This window comes from Anomaloglossus baeobatrachus, unplaced genomic scaffold (assembly GCF_048569485.1).
Source record: "Anomaloglossus baeobatrachus isolate aAnoBae1 unplaced genomic scaffold, aAnoBae1.hap1 Scaffold_46, whole genome shotgun sequence".
Taxonomy (NCBI): Eukaryota; Metazoa; Chordata; class Amphibia; order Anura; family Aromobatidae; genus Anomaloglossus; species Anomaloglossus baeobatrachus.
Genome location: NW_027443940.1, coordinates 686,504 through 705,090, shown reverse-complemented (window position 1 = coordinate 705,090; position 18,587 = coordinate 686,504). Strand labels below are relative to the sequence as shown.

Sequence of the window (18,587 nt, the reverse complement as noted above, 5' to 3'; positions counted from 1 at the left end):
GAGCTGGGGTGGAGCCTCAAGGGGGCCCCGAACTTTTGCCAGTATGGGGCCCTGAAATTCCTAGTGGCAGCCCTGATTCTGTTTCCTAATTGACCTAAAATTGGAAAGGTTTATTCTGATTTCATCTCATATACTGTAGTGAGAAAACCAAGCATATGTGTCTTTATAGTGATTGTATTTCAACTTCAGGTTTCAACTGTATATTGATTAAACCATGGGCATGGGCAACATGTATCAGACAGTGACTGCATCATTTCACTCATGTTGGTCAGGTTCCCTTCAAGCAATACAAATTATTTTTATTTATTTTCCCTTAAACTAAGGACTTTCCCACAGCACTGAAAAAAATATCTGAATTCTGCCAGCTTCCATTGAATGAGGAACAAATTGATTTGGTAGCAAGATGCACTTCTTTCAACTCTATGAAAGAGCAATCTGAAAATACTCACGGAAAACTGGGAGACTCGTTCTTCAGAAAAGGTAGGTCACCATCGCAAAACGGCAGAGGTTCTGTCTCTTATAGTTACTTATCCATTTTTTCAATATATATTACTGGCTAAAAGAATACACATTGCCACTAAATATAGGACCTATTCTCTTTATATGACGTATGTATATGACTCTACTCTGAGAAATCTAATGCCACCATTTCAGATAGGAGGAACAACATTATGAAGGTTTGGTTCTTAAGAGAACTAAAATGCCTACTCTACATTTTTAAGTTGCCATCAAACCCTTTCATTATCACCTTTAATCAAATATGACCCTTTAAAGAGAATCTGTCAGCAGGTTTTTGCTATTTAAGCTGAAGCCACCACGCTGCAAGGGTTACACAGAAAGTTCAAGCATGCCTGTCTAGTTACATTCTGATCTTTTGTTTATTTGCTATGTTTGTTTAAGCAGCAGCATTCCTATCATTATAGGACTAGAAACTTACATGCAGAGAAGTCTGACACGCCCCTAGCTGTGATTGACATCTCACTGTCAATGTACAATCTCTATAGAGAGCCTGGTGTGGGCGGGGACAGCTCCTTGGGTTGAGCTACATGACTAAACCTAAAAGTTCAGATTGCGTCAGAACAGCTGCAGCCAGTAATCTAAGTGATACACCGGTAGACTCAGTATCTCTTTGGCTACATCATGCTGCTTTCACTCACTGACAGATTACCTTTAATATTCAGGGTGAAAATTTGAACTTTTTTGTACAAAGTGAACTAGGCCCTCACTCCTCTTGGTATCTGAATATTGTTATTCTGTAATGTCTCATATTATCTGTACACCATGTGCCGAATTATTAGGTAAGTTGTATTTTAGAGGATTTTTTGTTATTGATCAACAACTATGTTCTCAATCAACCCAAAAGACTCATAAATATCAAAGCTTAATATTTTTGGAAATTGGAGTGTTGTGTTTTTTTTAGATTTGGCTATCTTAGGAGGATATCTGTTTGTGCAGGTAACTATTACTGTGCAAAATTATTAGGCAACTCAATAAAAACCAAATATATTCACATCTCACTTGTTTATTTTCACCAGGTAAACTAATATAACTGCACAAAATTTAGAAATAAACATATCTGACATACAAAAACAAAACCCCCAAAAAATTAGTGACCAATATAGTTCACCTTTCTTTATGATGACACTCAACAGCCTAACATCCATAGATTCTGTCAGTTGCTTGATCTGTTTACGATCAACATTGCATGCTGCAGCCACCACAGCCTCCCAGACCCTGTTCCGAGAGGTGTACTGTTTTCCCACCCTGTAGATCTCACATGCTCACATTTTATGAGGGACCACAGGTTCTCTATGGGGTTCAGATCAGGTGAACAAAGGGACCATGTCATTATTTTTTCATCTTTTAGACCTTTACTGGCCAGCCACGCTGTGGAGTAGTCGGATGCATGTGATGGAGCATTGTCCTGCATGAAAATCATGTTTTTCTTGAACGATACCGACTTCTTCCTGTACCTCTGCTTGAAGAAGTTGTCTTCCAGAAACTGGCAGTAGGTCTGAGAGTTGAGCTTCCCTCCATCCTCAATCCGAAAAGGTCCCACAAGTTCATCTTTGATGATACAAGCCCATACCAGTACCCCACCTCCACCTTGCTGGCGTCTGAGTCGGAGTGGAGCTCTCTGCCCTTTACTGATCCAGCATCTGGCCCATCCATCTGGCCCATCAAGAGTCACTCTCTTTTCATCAGTCCATAAAACCTTTGAAAATTCAACCTTAAGATATTTCTTGGCCCAGTCTTGATGTTTTATCTTATGTTTCTTGTTCAGAGGTGGTCGTTTTTCAGCCTTCCTTACCTTGGCCATGTCCCTGAGTATGGCACACCTTGTGCTTTTTGATACTCCAGTAACGTTGCAGCTCTGAAATATGGCCAAACTGGTGGCAAATGGCATCTTGGCAGCTTCACGCTTGATTTTCCTCAATTCATGGGCAGTTATTTTGCGATTTTTTTTTTTTTTTTTGCCCAGCTTGCTTCTTGCGACCCTGTTGGCTATTTGCCATGAAATGCTTGATTGTTCAGTGATCATGCTTCAAAAGTTTGGCAATTTCAAGACTGCTACATCCCTCTGCAAGACATCTCACAATTTTTGACTTTTCAGAGCCCGTCAAATCTCTCTTCTGACCCATTTTGCCAAAGGAAAGGAAGTTGCCTAATAATTAAGCACACCTTATATAGGGTGTTGATGTCATTACACCACACTCCTCCTCATTGCAGAGATGCACATCACATGATTTACTTAATTGGTAGTTGGCTCTCAAGCCTATACAGCTTGGAGTTGGACAACATGTATAAAAAGTATCATGTGATCAAAATACTCATTTGCCTAATAATTCTGCACACAGTGTATATGTCCCCTTTGAATTTTAAAGCGCTGCAGAATATGTTGATGCTATATAAATAAAAAATTATTATTCTAGTTTGTATATGTTTCTACTGTTCATTCTTGTTCCTTTTATATTATTATATCCTGTGTAACTAGAAGCCCAGTAAGTGATGCATCATTCTAATCAGGGTCTCTGCGAATACATTATGCTGCTGTCAGATGGGTTTGAAAAAAACCTGCTGACAAATTCCCATTAATCCCTTTACAATGCACAGGCAATCGGATAATGCAGGCATAAAGTCCCCTAGGGGACTAGTAAGATCAATAAAAAAAGTAAAAAAAAAGTTTTAAATACGAAAAAATAAAAAAAACCTGAAAGTTCAAAGTACTCCCCTTTGCCCCATTAAAAATAAAAGAAAAAAAAATACACATATTTGGTATCACTGCGTTCATAAATACCCAATCTATCAAAATATAAAATAAATTAATCTGATCAATACATGGCGTGGTGAGAAAAAAATTCTAAAGACTAAAATTACATTTTTTTGGGCGCCACAACATTTCTTTAAAATGTAATAACAGGCGATCAAAATATCACATCTACAAAAGAAATGGTAAAATTAAAACGTCACCTCAAGACGCAAAAAATAATCCATCACTGAGCCCAAGATCCCAAAAAATGAGAACGCTATGGGTCTCGGAAAATGGCAACAAAAGCGCTATTCTTTTTTTGAAGAAACTTCGGAAATTGTCTTAACCCCTTAGATAAAAGTAAAAGTATACATGTCTGGTATCTATGAACTTGTACTGACGTAAGGCATCATAATGGCAAGTTAGTTTTACCATATAATGAACATAGTGAATAACCCTGCAAACCATTGTGGAGTTTCACTTTTTACACAATTTCTCCACATTTGGAATTTTTTTCCCATTTTACATTACACTATATGGTAAATTCAATAGTGTCATTCAAAAGTGCAAGTCATCCTACACAAACTAAGCCCTCATATGGCTATATTGATGGAAAAATATATATAAAGTTATGGCTTGCAGAAGAAGGGGAGGAAAAACGAAAATGAAAAACAGAAAAATCGCCCGTGGGTAAACAATGGAACAATTCTCCAATTTAATGATATTTACCCAAATATCCGTGACATACTGTACATATGTATGACACAAATGTAGGTATTGTTAACTTGGCCGTCCGCTTTTATCGTATATGTCACGCCCCTGGACTATCGGGTCGTCACAGGGTATTGCACAATCTGCCCTCCCGTGCAGTATCCACCTCCTTCTTTGTTTAGGGTCCCTACATACATGGTGTTGCCTACATCAGCTAATCAAACCATAGATACACTCTGCACCACACCCACCAAACACACCAGTGGACGGCTTGAGTGCAATAGGATCGCCCACCTGGGGCGGTTGGAGAGGGGAGGTCAGGAATGTCAGAGAAGTAGAGAGGGGTCTGAGAAGTGAAAGTGAGAGGAGGTCAGGAGCCGAGCTCCTGGGAAGCAATCTAGGTGGCAGACGGTGGTCTTGGCCTAGAGGAGCTGGACCCTGGTCACAGGGGATCGTGGCAATGGGCACGGATCTGTCAAGGAGGACAGCCGGCGGCTTTGCACCATCACCGGGCTGGGACCAAGGCACGACGCGGTACGTAGACCATAGGTCGGGGAGTAGCTTCAGGCAACCCGATAATTAACCCGAGGAAAACAGAGTCTTCAAGAGCCGTTCCCACCCGCTCCAAAATCGGGGCATTAGCGCAACGAGGGGGATAGGACTTTCCAATTCAAAATGGTCCAGAAAATCCCAAGCGTGAGCCCTGAGAGCAAGCTCCCACACTTAGCCATAGTGGGAAGCGGAACCCAGCAAGTTTCACAATACCGGGACCACCAAAGAAGTGAACTTAGTGCAAGGAGGCAGGTCACAGATCACCAGGCAGCACCAATGGGGATGGGACCCGAACTAAGCTCCCTCAGCGGCAGCGGTGTCCAGAGACTTGTTTGACCAGTTGTCGGTGTCAGCTTGATGGACTGAGTAAGTACAACAGTGACCCCCTTGCATCCGACACTCCCCTACCATCACCGAGCCCCAGGGTATTCTCCCCCTACCCGTGGAGGGTCACAACACCTGGCTGCCCCATTCCATCATCCCCGGGTACTCCCAACTGCAGCGGTGGTACTCCTAATTACCACATACCACGGGTGTCGTCACGAACGCTATAACCCCATATAATTTTAGAATTGCATATAATGTAACCCGCAAGGGCAGGGTCTTCTCCCCTCTGTACCAGTCTGTCTATTGTAACATATGTATACCCTTCTCATGTACAGCACCATGGAATCAATGGGGCGCTATAAATAAATATTAATAATAATAAAATAGGGTTTCTAGGTAACATTGCCAACATTTTATTCTAGGCTGAGCCTACAGCATAATGGAGTTACCTAAGATACATACAAGTGCATCTCAATAAATTAGAATATCATCGAAAAGTTAATTTATTTCAGTAATTCAATACAAAAAGGGAAGCGCATATATTATATAGAGTCATTACACACAGAGGGATCTATTTGAAGTGTTTATTTCTGTTAATGTTGATGATCACGGCTTACAGACAATGAAAACCCAAAAGTGATTATCTCAGAAAATTAGAATATGAAATAAGACAAACTGAAAAAATGATTTTAAAAACAGAAATGTTGGCCTACTGAAAAGTCTGTACAGTAAATGCACTCAATACTTGGTCGGGGCTCCTTTTGTATGAAGTACTGCATCAATACAGCATTTGTGGCGCCCCTGACCTGGTCAGGCACCACTGAGTACTGCACCCATGCTGGGACAGTACAATACAGGTAATCCAGAAGGCTGACAGGGGTGTGGAACACAGGCGCATAGTAATCAGCTCTCACACATGTACCCATGAGAGGACCCCTGGGGATCCCAGGAGGGGGAAAAGCCTTGACCTTCACTGGAATAGTGGAGGGGGCCAAAAGCCTCCATCTCCTCTCAAGGGGTGTGGTAAGAGAGTCTGGTTGCTAGGTGGCGTAGGCAAGAACAGGAGAGGAGGGGCAGTGAGTCAGTTAGAGCAGAACTCCATAGGGCTCAGTGAGGAGCAGACCTGTGGGGCTGTTGCTGTCTAACAGCGCCCGCGCAGTGGCTACTGACGGGGGAGAACGGTCAACTAGGAGTGCTACCCGAAATCCATCTTCAGCTAGAGAGAGAGCAACGGAGTGGGAAGTAAGGAGACTGCTAGAGAGTACCAGGCCCAAACGGGCGGCAGATCCCGAAGCGGAGATAGATCCAGATTTCTTTTGCTAAACCTGCCGGTGTGGGGCTCTCAAAGCCCACGCCACAACACCACAAAAGCCGCAGCCACGTAGCCACAGTTAGGGCCCATAGCTCACAGGAGGCAAGAAGCTGGAGTGATCTGGCCCAGGCAACAAGCACACGGCAAACGAAGGGGAGAGAGGCTGCAGCATCTTCCCTGGGTGACCCCCATAGGGACTAAAAGTCGGGGTTACCCCAAACCACCAAGGGCTAAGGAAGGCGAGTTAGTAGTCACCCTCACAAGTCAGCCTGAAGGACACCTGGTTCCCGCCTGGTTCATCCCAGCTACGCCCGGGTTACTCACCCTGCCACCTGAAGTGAGTAAAAACCCTGAAAGACATTCTGCCTGTGTGGAGTTATTCTGCGCCTTGTGGTACTACGCACCTACATCGGGCCCTGGGGCTTGCCTCACTCTCAGGAGGCTATCCCAACTAACTGCACATACCATCAGCCCCAGGCGACCCTCAACCTGCAGTGGCGGTCCCTACTGGCCGCAATACTGAGAGTGGCGTCACGACAAGAAGAAGATTTCCTACCTGTGACAAGATCCAGCTACGTGGAGTCCCTGAAGGTAATGCACCGACACAGCGTTTGCGGGGCTTCACATCTGGCGTCACGAACAGGATAAGGACTAGACCTGTTCAGACAGGTGACCATGTGCCTGGGCGGTCCGCTTGAAAAATTGGAAGCGCTGCCATATTGCCACCATGAAAAGCGCGCTGAAGAACAACAGCAGCCCGCGCTGGGAGAAGTTACCGCCCACGAAGAGGTGTGGCTACCCAGAGATCCCCTGCAGAGTTCTGACCTTGCCAGCTATGAGAGTGGAAGCGTTCAGAGACGTCGGGACAGAAAGGGAGCCAGAAGCCTGCTGCTGGGAGAGGAGCTGCTGAAAGAGGCAGAGCGGAAACTGAACAGCTTGCTACTAGAGGCAACGACGAGTCCACTGCTGGGAGATCGTGCAGAAGAGGGCGCAGAAGAAATGGCGTCTGACCGCAGAAACCCAGAACCGGGCTCCGCTGCCTGGTGGTATCGGGAGCTGGCCCAGTTCTGCGACCGACTGGAGACCCGGGTCGTGGAGCAGATCCGAGAAGAACGTATGGAACTTCTGGAGATGGCTGCCGCGGTTCAGGCCTATGAGAGGGGAACCGCACGACGAGTGCCAGACCGGACGGCGACGACTCAGACCCCGATGCTGCCACCGATGGGTGAGTCCAGTATTACCCCTGCCGGCCCGGATGCCCCGACCCCTGCTGCCACGCTCGCGGTCCCTGAAGAGGCGCCCGGCGCGGCGACGCTGAGCCAGGCCGCAGCCACGCCAGGTGCGGCCCGCCAAGCCCCGGCCGCCGCAGCGATGCCCTGCTCGGCCCGCCAAGCCCCGGCCGCCGCAGCGATTCCCTGCTCGGCCCGCCAAGCCTCGGCCGCCGCAGCGATGCCCTGCTCGGCCCACCAAGACCCGGTCCCTGCAGCGACGCCCAGCCCAGCCTGCACCGATTCCATCGCGACAGCGACGCCGATCCAGGCCGCCGCCAAACAGGGCGCGGCCCGCCAAGACCAGGCCGCCGCCATGCCGAGCGCGGCCCGCCAAGACCAGGCCGACACCATGCCAGGCGCGGCCCGCCAAGACCAGGCCGCCGCCATACAGGGCGCGGCCCGCCAAGACCAGGCCGCCGCCATACAGGGCGCGGCCCGCAAAGAGATTGCATCACCATTTACCCCGGCCTGCAAGGCCAGAGCAGACACCGCTCCCCAGTCCAAAGAGGTCCCTGCTAGGAAGTCCCTGATAGGAGAGGACCCCGAATACTGGAAGCTGAAGGCTGACCTAGAGGCCCAGTTCCCACAAGAGATGGTGGATCGGTATCTGCTCCCTCCGCACACCCCCAAGAGGGTTCCGGCAACCCCTGCAGCAACCACGCCAAAGAGTCCCCCGCCTGGGCCTGCTGAAGAAAGCCCATCCCCAGCACTGCCACCAAAGGAGTGCCAAGAAGAACTAAGGGGGAGAGGAGGCCAGGAAGCTGAGGAGCTGACTCCGGAGCCACCGGCAGTGGAGCAATACTCAGAGCCGGAGATGTTACCCTATTCCCGTTGGGATGAGGAGGACTTGACACCGTCTGCTGATGAAGACCAGCCCAGAAACCTCACCTGGGGCCCTGCAGGCATTGAGGTAACAGCCCAGCAGAACCCAGCCCGCATGACCAGGCGTCGCAACAGAACAACGCTGTCCCCTGCACCACAGTCTCCAGAGCAGAGAGAAATCACAGCCAGAGACCTACAGGAGAAAAGGTTCCTGAGAAGAGCCAAAGCCCAGGTCAGAGGACCCCTTTGCAGAGGAGTAGTGGAGGATTTCAATTTGAGAAGTGGATATGGATTCATCGTAGCACCTGGTATCAAAGAAGGCATTTTTGTCAATAGGAGAGACGTCAGAGCTAATTTGCCCAGAGGATACCCTGGCAGAAACCTAAAGATGGGGGATTCAGTACAGTTTACCATGCATCAAGGCGAAAGAGGACTGTACGCGCTTGACGTAGCACTATGTACCAGCAAACCTTACAGCCACCCCATGCTACAGGAAAGAGAAACAGATACAGGAAAGGAAACAGATGAAGATAGAGAAAGCAGAGACAAGGAACCTGCAGATGAGACAACAACAGATGAAGAAAGAGGCCAAGAAAGCAACAGGTGCCGCAGCCCTACAGGCCCAAGCCCTGGTATGGAGGAGTAGAGAAAAGTAAAGGAAAGTAAGAAGTCAGCAGTTAGAAAGTTAAAGTTTTGAAAAGTTTGTTTTGCAACGTTTACGTTTAAGCATGTGCCCACAAAAACTATTGTGAGAAAACCATAAACCTTAAGGCTATGAACTGGCTATAGCCACAAACTCTCGCAGTGTAAATAGTTACACCAGAGGGCACCACCACCACCAGAGTCAGCCTGTTTAGGGGCTTGGCTCGTCTGCAACCAGGAGGAGCCCGTCCGTATATAGGGCCTTGGCTCACCTGCGACCAGAGAGCATGCCTGTTTATGGGGCCTGGCTCTCCACCACAAAGAGGGTACCTGGTCAGCACCAACTGTGGAGGCCGCCTCTGCATCCTGCCAGAAGAGGCTGAAGGCGCGGATCCACCAGGCCAGGTATACCCTGAAACCACCAGCCCATGTAAGCCGCCTCTACATCCTGCCAGAAGTGGCTGAAGCCGCGGCCAACGTGAAAGGGTTTTGGGTGGGTTAACGGACTTGTGGGTGGAGGGTGGTGATGCATGGTACCTGGTGCTTTTAAAAATGTTTTACATGTTTTAATGTTTTATGCATTTTAAAATGTTGTCTTGCAGCCCGAGGACGTGCTGGTGATAACTAAGGGGGAATGTGGCGCCCCTGACCTGGTCAGGCACCACTGAGTACTGCACCCATGCTGGGACAGTACAATACAGGTAATCCAGAAGGCTGACAGGGGTGTGGAACACAGGCGCATAGTAATCAGCTCTCACACATGTACCCATGAGAGGACCCCTGGGGATCCCAGGAGGGGGAAAAGCCTTGACCTTCACTGGAATAGTGGAGGGGGCCAAAAGCCTCCATCTCCTCTCAAGGGGTGTGGTAAGAGAGTCTGGTTGCTAGGTGGCGTAGGCAAGAACAGGAGAGGAGGGGCAGTGAGTCAGTTAGAGCAGAACTCCATAGGGCTCAGTGAGGAGCAGACCTGTGGGGCTGTTGCTGTCTAACAGCGCCCGCGCAGTGGCTACTGACGGGGGAGAACGGTCAACTAGGAGTGCTACCCGAAATCCATCTTCAGCTAGAGAGAGAGCAACGGAGTGGGAAGTAAGGAGACTGCTAGAGAGTACCAGGCCCAAACGGGCGGCAGATCCCGAAGCGGAGATAGATCCAGCTTTCTTTTGCTAAACCTGCCGGTGTGGGGCTCTCAAAGCCCACGCCACAACACCACAAAAGCCGCAGCCACGTAGCCACAGTTAGGGCCCATAGCTCACAGGAGGCAAGAAGCTGGAGTGATCTGGCCCAGGCAACAAGCACACGGCAAACGAAGGGGAGAGAGGCTGCAGCATCTTCCCTGGGTGACCCCCATAGGGACTAAAAGTCGGGGTTACCCCAAACCACCAAGGGCTAAGGAAGGCGAGTTAGTAGTCACCCTCACAAGTCAGCCTGAAGGACACCTGGTTCCCGCCTGGTTCATCCCAGCTACGCCCGGGTTACTCACCCTGCCACCTGAAGTGAGTAAAAACCCTGAAAGACATTCTGCCTGTGTGGAGTTATTCTGCGCCTTGTGGTACTACGCACCTACATCGGGCCCTGGGGCTTGCCTCACTCTCAGGAGGCTATCCCAACTAACTGCACATACCATCAGCCCCAGGCGACCCTCAACCTGCAGTGGCGGTCCCTACTGGCCGCAATACTGAGAGTGGCGTCACGACAAGAAGAAGATTTCCTACCTGTGACAAGATCCAGCTACGTGGAGTCCCTGAAGGTAATGCACCGACACAGCGTTTGCGGGGCTTCACACATTGCATGGAGGCGATCAGCATGTGCCACTGCTGAGGTTTTATAGAAGCCCAGTGTCTTGATTTACTCGTGGCTCAGCTGCAGCTGAGCCTTTTTTTTAGTTTCACTTCTGATACAGGTCACGTTAGGGGTTAATCCTTCCTGCCTCGTTCTGGAGGTCAGGCTACTTTATTAGGGCACTGTCTCTCTGGGACTAGGCCAGTGATATTTCTGGCTCTGCTGTGTTCTGCTCGTGAGTGACCTGTTGTCTGCCCTGCCCCCTCCTGACCTCCGTGTTCACTTGACCTGTTGTTAACCTCCTCTGTTCTCTGTTTCCGTCTTGTCAGTGTCTCTCCCGCTGTCTCCCTTCAGCTCCCTGCTCGTCTGTCTCCCTGTTCGTTCCTTATCTGTTTACCTTGATTCTGTTCTTATCTTCCCATTCTCCCTCGCTTCTGAGTTCTGATTTCCCGGCTACTTACTGCTTGCTTCCCTCTGACTACATTTAGACTTTGCCCCTGTGTATTGACAAGGCCTCATGTTGTGATACGGCTTTCTAACAATTCTACTGCCATCTGGTGGGCTTGACTAGTATTACCTCTGCTAGGGAATTCTCTGCTGTTACGTTTTCTCCATTCTAATGCCCCCTAGTGGTTTACCAGCTAACTACCTTCTCAGGTAGTTCCAGAAATTCTCTCTGTCCCACATTACTGTTTGTACTGCTATTGTACATCTTAGAGTACAGCGTGACACCCAGATTGCTTTGATAGCAGCCTTCAGCTCATCTGCATTGTTGGGTCTGGTGTCTCTCATCTTCCTCTTGACAATACCCCATAGATTCTGTATGGGGTTTAGGTCAGGTGAGTTTGCTGGCCAATCAAGCACAGTGATACTGTGGTTATTAAACCAGGTATTGGTAATTTTGGCAGTGTGGACTGGTGCCAAGTCCTGCTGGAAAATGAAATTTCCATTTACAAAAAGCATGTTGGCAGAGGGAAGCATGAAGTGCTCTAAAATGTTCTGGTAGACATCTTCACTGACTTTGGTCTTGATAAAACAGAGTGGACCTATGACGCACCCTAGGGCCTTGGGGTACTCGGTCCCAGGCCTTGAGTAACAGGGACGTATCACAGGTGCCTGATGCCCAGTTCCATGATCCTGCGGGTTGCTTAAAAAGGGGAAAAATAAAAGGGAAAATAAAAATATAGTGTTTTCGTGACGCCACTTGCGGTGTGCGGCTATGTGGAGAAAGCTGCCGCTGCAAAGTGTCTCACTACTGGGGCTGGTGGTATTAAGCAGATTGGGTGTTATGGCTCTCTGCAAGTAGAGCTAGGCCCCAGGGTAGGATGATGGTGGTTGTAGTATAGTGATGCAGAGGTACAGGAAGAATTTAGACAACACAGGGGCTGCAGTTTAACTGGGGCTTTACTCATTGGTTTGGAGTAGCTGCAACCCGGCTGGTGCTGGTCTCTACCAATCTGGGCCTCAGGTAATTCGGTATTCCCTTGATTCCAGTGCCGATGTGGTGACCTGGTGAGCTTTACTTCCATGCACCCGTCTGTAGTTGGTGGGTCACCGTGGCCTGGAACATTTTGGGGTCCCCTCCTGTTGTCACAGTCCTGGCCTGTATGGCAGGCAGCTTGAACCTCTCCTGGGTCGGACATCTGTTCCTGGGTTCTCTATTTGCTGCTGTGCCTTCGGACACTAACGTTGGTGTCACCGGGCAGATGTATCAGGTGAGCTTGAAGCATCTTCCTGAACTAGAGCTCTGCACCCTGCCGATGCTCGGTCCAGTGAGTTCTCACACCGTACTCTCCCTGGCACCCGTACTCCTTTAGCCCAATAAGCCACTTTACACTCTCTGTCTGTGTATTGACTTCTGACTGACCGGATGTCTTACTGACTACACGTCTTCTGACTTACTGTCTGACAAGAGGTCTGTCTCCCATAGACTCCACTGACTAGCCCCTCCTCCTCCCAGGTTTCTGACTAGCGGATTGTATATTGGTCACGAGTGGCTTGACACAAGGAATGTGACAGTTGTAGCATATGTCCTGGGTACATCTGTATGTGGTGGCTCTTGAAGCACTGACTACAGCAGAAGTCGACTCCTTGTGAATCTCCCCCAAATTTTTGAATGGCCTTTTCTTAACAATCTTTTCAAGACTGTTTTTCCTGGTTGCTTGTGCACCTTTTTCTACCACACTTTTTCCTTTCACTCAAATTTCTATTAATATGCTTGGATACAGCACTCTGTGAACAGACAGCTTCTTTAGCAATGACCTTTTGTGGCTTACCCTCCTTGTGGAGTGTGTCAATGACTGCATTCTGGACATCTGTTAAGTGAGCAGTCTTCCCCATGATTGTTTAGCCTACTGAACTAGACTAAGGGACCACTTTGCAGGTGTTTTGTGGTAATTAGTCTAATTTTCTGAGATAATGACTATTGGGTCTTCATTAGCTGTAAGTTATAATCAACAATATTAATAGAAATAAACACTTGAATTAGATCACTCTGCTTGCAATTACTCTATATAATATATATTTTCCCTTTTTGTATTAAATTACTGAAATAAATTAACTTTTCATTGATATTCTAATTTATTGAGATGCATTTGTAAGCTACACACATCTCTGTGGTACAAATGATCTCTTTCTAGAAGGAGGGGCAATATTCACAGAATACTAACAAATGGGATGTCTAGTCAAGGGTGTGCGATTCGTGTCTTTTTCTTCCAGGTGTGCTATTTTGCATTCTATGCCCCTCTGTTGTTTTGAATCAGCACTCCTCCCATTTGGCACAGGCATTTTTAATTAGCAGGAGACTGCAAAGAGGGTTCTGCTATTTTTGCTCCCAGTTCACACACTGGGAGCTTGTGGATGGTGAGTGTACAGCTCCTTTCACAGAGTGCTGGTGCTGTGTGGCAGCGATTGTTGTAATGATTTTGTGACGGTGGGGCGGTGTGGCCTAGAGTCATGGGGACTCTGCTTTGCAGCATGGGTGTTGTGAGGCACCAGGTCACCTGCCTTGCTGGCGCATTGTCGCCATAGAGTAGGGACCCACCCAGAAGTTCGCCGTGACATGGCAGTGGGCTTCATACAGTCTGATCAGAATGTTAAACCAAGAACCTCATGTTCAGGTATTTAATTTTTGCCTAGCAGCTTTAGATCAAAGTATGATTTTGGGATGTGCGATTCATGTCTTTTTCTTCCAGGTGTGAAAAGTAAATAGATATTACCTTGGCGTTGGTTTGGAGCTCTTTTGCATTGACCAATACAATGGCTAAACATCTCTTATATTCCTATTATTCATAGTAGTTATGCATATTCCATTTTTCATGTTTTTTTCACTTTTTCAGATAGTTTATTGTAATTTTCAGTCTAGTATTTCCATAGCAGTTTTTCTTTTCATCATTCCCATGTACATTGTGACTTGTCTGATCCTATTGTATAGTTATGTTTTTTGAGTTTTGCACCATCTTCACACCATTGGTGTTCCAGACATACATTCTTTAGCTTGTGTTTAATAACAACCTGAAGATATTTGTAAAACGGGTTGGTAGAACACAAGCTGCCATTTTTTTTATGAATATATATGTTTTTAATCTTCCTATCATGTTGTAATATCAATAATTGTTTAGTTTTGATATTATTGAAGATAATACTTTGCACTTATTTTTATATAAATAGGAGAGATTGGTGACTGGAAGAATTGCTTTACTGAAGATCAGAGCAAAGTAGTGGATGAAATGTTTGAAAAATATCTTGCAGGAACTAAACTGGGAAAGATGCTGAACTATGCAAAGTACTGCAAGTGGTAGATACTTCAGAAGATGGAATAAAGAATCGTCTAGCTGGAGTCATATTTGAACGTTACTTAGGACAAAATAATATATGCCTTAGTTGAGTTTTCCTCATTTATATTTTGACATTTTAGAATGTTCCTTAGGGCTGGGTCCAGATGGCTGTATTTAATAGTCTGGTATACGAGCTGCATATGGCCCCATGTCCGGATTGACCATGGGTCTCCTTACTGAACTTAAAGACTCGTATATACCTATGAAACTGTAAGTTCGGGTCAGGAGACTCATGGCCAGTCCATCCATTGTTGTTCATCGAGATGTTAGGTATCATATCTATACTGATATTAAATTCTCATATGTAATCAACATATTTAATCAGTCAATAAAAACAATTTAAAGAATTGTGTTTTTGTATATTTATCAACCCTATGGTAATAAAATGCCACATATTAAAATTACAGGGCACCTGTCAGGTCCCCTGTTCCCTCCAACTCAACAGCATTCACACCTGCATGCCTAAATTCCCTCTGTAACGAGCCCTGTATAATGCTATTTATGAATATGAATGTTTAAAAAAACGACTCCGCTGTCCCTATGGTAATTAGGGCCTTGACTTGTCGAAGGGGCATTAGTTCCCCAGCCTATTCGGCCCTCTTCCCCTGTGGGTGTGATAACAACATGATTTCAATGAGCCGGAGTCACCGCCAGCTAATGGAAATCTCGTGCATGCGCGCAGCTCGTTTCAGCCACAGCAGTGTGTAGCACCCACGGGTCAAAGGGTTGAATTACTTGTCGTCGGGTCTGGGATGTCACGGGTGGCCCTGCCTGGCTTCGTGGCCCCGAGGTCTACAATAAAAGGGGGATTGGAATTGGATGATAGAATGAAAGTTTGTCTCGTGACGCCACCTGTGGTACGCGGCCAGGATTAGCCGCCACTGCAGGTGATATCTTCCGGGGCTGATGGTGTTGCAGCAAGGGTGGTTCTGCTTCCCACAGGTGATGGGGAAGATGGTGGCCATTGGCGTTGAAGTGCGGGGTGCCGGCAATAAAGGAGTGACATGGCAATTGCAGTTCCAAGTCTTTTACTCACAGTTCGTAGATTGCCCGGAGGCACCGGTCTCCGCTGCGATTAAGCTCCAGTCAATCCCGGGTAAGTCAAAGTTTAGAACCAGTGTGGTAGTCTGTGGGTCCTTCCTCCTTGCGCTTTTTAGTGTGGATCCCCGTGACCTGAAGTGCTTGGGAACCCCTGTGTAGTGTTAAAGTTCCTGTCCCGTCTGCAGGTGCCGCGGGTCCGTGGTGGTGCCTGACATAGATCTCAACCCATGTAGCACTGTGCTCCGGGAACTGTGGTGGCCAGAGGGACATGCAATCCCCTTCTCCTGCAGATTCTGGTGACCTAACGTAAAGTCTGTTCCACCCTAGGGCTCTGCACCCTTATTAGCTCTCACCTCGGCAACTGTGTTTCTCCTTCGTCCCACAGGAGCTACAGGTCAGCCAGCTCTTCCACTGTTGTCTCCTGCTCCTTCCAGTTTGCCTGGTCCTAACTATAGAAGCTCTGAAGCACTCTGTATAGCGACCATGTTCTTCTGAGTCTCAGACTATTCTGAGGTGAATGTGTGTGTGTGTGTGCTCTCACTTCCCCTGTGCTGCCCCCACCCTACTGATTACTCACTGGTGGATGGGAAAAACCCGTTGTTATGGTGACCACCTTTAGCCCAGTTTCAGTGAGGCTGCTAAGCTGTGTGTGTGTGTGTGTGTGCGTGTGTTGTGTAAGTGAAAACCAGTGGTTAACCTCTTCCTTACCCGGGATGAATATTGCACCTTAAGTATGATACAATACCCTGTAGCAACTGAAGCCTCAGGGGCGCCACAAGTGCACCTCAGAAGCAGGGTGTACACTTCCCGGCTTCATTAGGCGATCTGCGCATGACTGGAAGTTCAGAAGACAGCTCAAGTACACTTTATCTAAACTTCCGGTCATGCGCAGTGTGCCTCATGAAGCCATGAAGCATATACCCGGCTTTAAAGGCACACTCACACAGCCGAAATGAGTTGCTCTCATGCACAACATTTTCAGAAGCTGGTCGTGATGCCTGCTGATGGAAATCCTGTTATCACACCCTCATGGGAGTGATAACATGGAAAAAGGGCCGATTAGTTAGGGGAAACAACACCCCTTCGACTAGTCAAAGCCCTAATTACCATAGGGAAAGCTGAGCTTTATAAGTTGTTTTTTTAAACATTCATATTAGTGAGTAGCATTAAATATGGCTGGTTAGGGGGGAATTTTGGCATATACATGTGCATGCTGCTGGGTTGGAGGGCACAGGGACCTGACAGGTTCCCTTTAAAACATAAAAACAAAATCAAATCCACAGATTCTGATTAATTTGATCTGGCAAATACTTTACCATATATGTGGGGAAATGTGCATAAAATGTGCAAACTAAGGCAAAATCGCACTACTAGGTACATATGACACGCCCAGCTCCAGGGCCGGGGGGTACTCATTGTGGGCTGTGTATTCGCCAGGGCAGATTATGATGGCGCAGCTGAGGTGATATTGCTCCCCACAGGTGGAGCAGGACCCCGGGGCAACCGTTGGAGAGTCTATTTTTGGGCAACTGGTGGGCTTCAGGGTGCAGGGCCAGGAATGTTAACAATAATGGACAAGGACTGCAGTTTCGTTACCTTTCACTTTACTTGGTAACCGGTGAGAAAGTCCTGGGAGACTGGTACAGGTGGTGATGATGGTGGTCCGAATAGCCTGGAAGCAGTTGGGGAAGCCTTCCTGGCCAGGTGGATGAGAGGCCTACCCGCTACGCTCTTTCCTGGTTTTCAGGGCCCCTGCTGCATTAGCTAGGCTGAGGCCCTCTCCTCTGTCACTTGTGGTACTTCTCTCACCCATATGGCAGGCTGCGCGGGCCATCGCAGGCAGGGTCGGATTAAGGGTAACCAGGGCCCCGGACTGTTCAGGACCTGTGGACCCCCCCCCCCATCCCTATACACGGGTCATGTGACGGGTCCATCATCATACACCTGAAACAGATAATTTCTGAAAAATAGTTGGTGAAACTATAACCTAAGAAACATCCACTAATTAATAAATATACCCTTCAGCTAAAAAAAAACAAAACCACTAAGGCTTAGTATTGAACAGTCCAACTTTAATCTGTAAACAAGACTATTGGAAAAAAAATAAATGAAAAACTGAGCAAAAACCCCCTGTGTGAACATAGTTTAACAAATACTGAAGTAATATACTTATCAAATTCTCAGCGTGTGCACGAGGCCTTACACATACTGAGGTAAAAATAAAAACCTCACCATTACTGAACATGGCACATGAGCCTAGGCTATGTTCACACAGGGTGTTTTTTTTCTGCAGCAAAATCTGAGCAAAAGCTGCAGCTTATTATTAGCATGTATCTACTTTAATCCAATGAAAACAATGAAAAAACCCCCTGCAAAACCGCCCTGTGTGAACATAGCTTAACAAATACTAAGGTAACAAAAAACTCTAACACTGAACGTGGGCACGAGGCCTTGCGGCACGTGCACATTGAGTATTTGGTCATTTTTTTACCTCCGTATTTGTAAAAAATACTGAGGTAAAAAAAACAGACAATGTGTGCAAATGTCCTTATTGTAGTAGTGAAAATATATATGGGGTATGGGATTGGTGTGGGCAGATGTTCCTGGCCTGCACACTGTGTGCCCCTCTATTCTGCTTGTATCATGTGTTTATATCCACTACATACATCATGATACATGCAGAATATACTGATGGAGGGGCACACACAGTATGTGGAGGCAGACATTGAAAATATCCAAGATGGAGGGAGGGCCAGAGGGGCACAGTGTGCTGGGGCGTTTCACCCATGGCGTTTCAATCCTCCATTCCCAATCTATACATACACAGTGTATGTATTGGTAATGGAGAATTGAAACTACATAGATCAGATGCGCCAGAACAGTTTAATAGAAGACACCCTCGTCCCCCGACCTTACAGAAAATTACATTCCCCCCTTTCACATAGTGTGCCGTCATTGCCCCCCCCTTTCACATAGTGTGCCACCGTTGCTTGCTGCTAGTGAACACGTCAGCAGGCACCTCCACAGAACAGGTCACCACTCAA

General features: G+C 47.3%; 1 protein-coding gene across 1 annotated transcript in view; it reads left to right on the top strand.

Moving 5' to 3' along the window:
• Positions 1-14,466, top strand: part of LOC142280603 (sulfotransferase 6B1-like) — a 159,880-nt gene extending 145,414 nt beyond the window's left edge. Inside the window, exons 5-6 of the mRNA XM_075332758.1 lie at positions 324-480; positions 14,336-14,466. Coding sequence (XP_075188873.1) covers positions 324-480; positions 14,336-14,466 — 288 coding nt within the window. The remainder of the gene's footprint in view (positions 1-323; positions 481-14,335) is intronic.
• Positions 14,467-18,587: the final 4,121 nt, after the last annotated feature.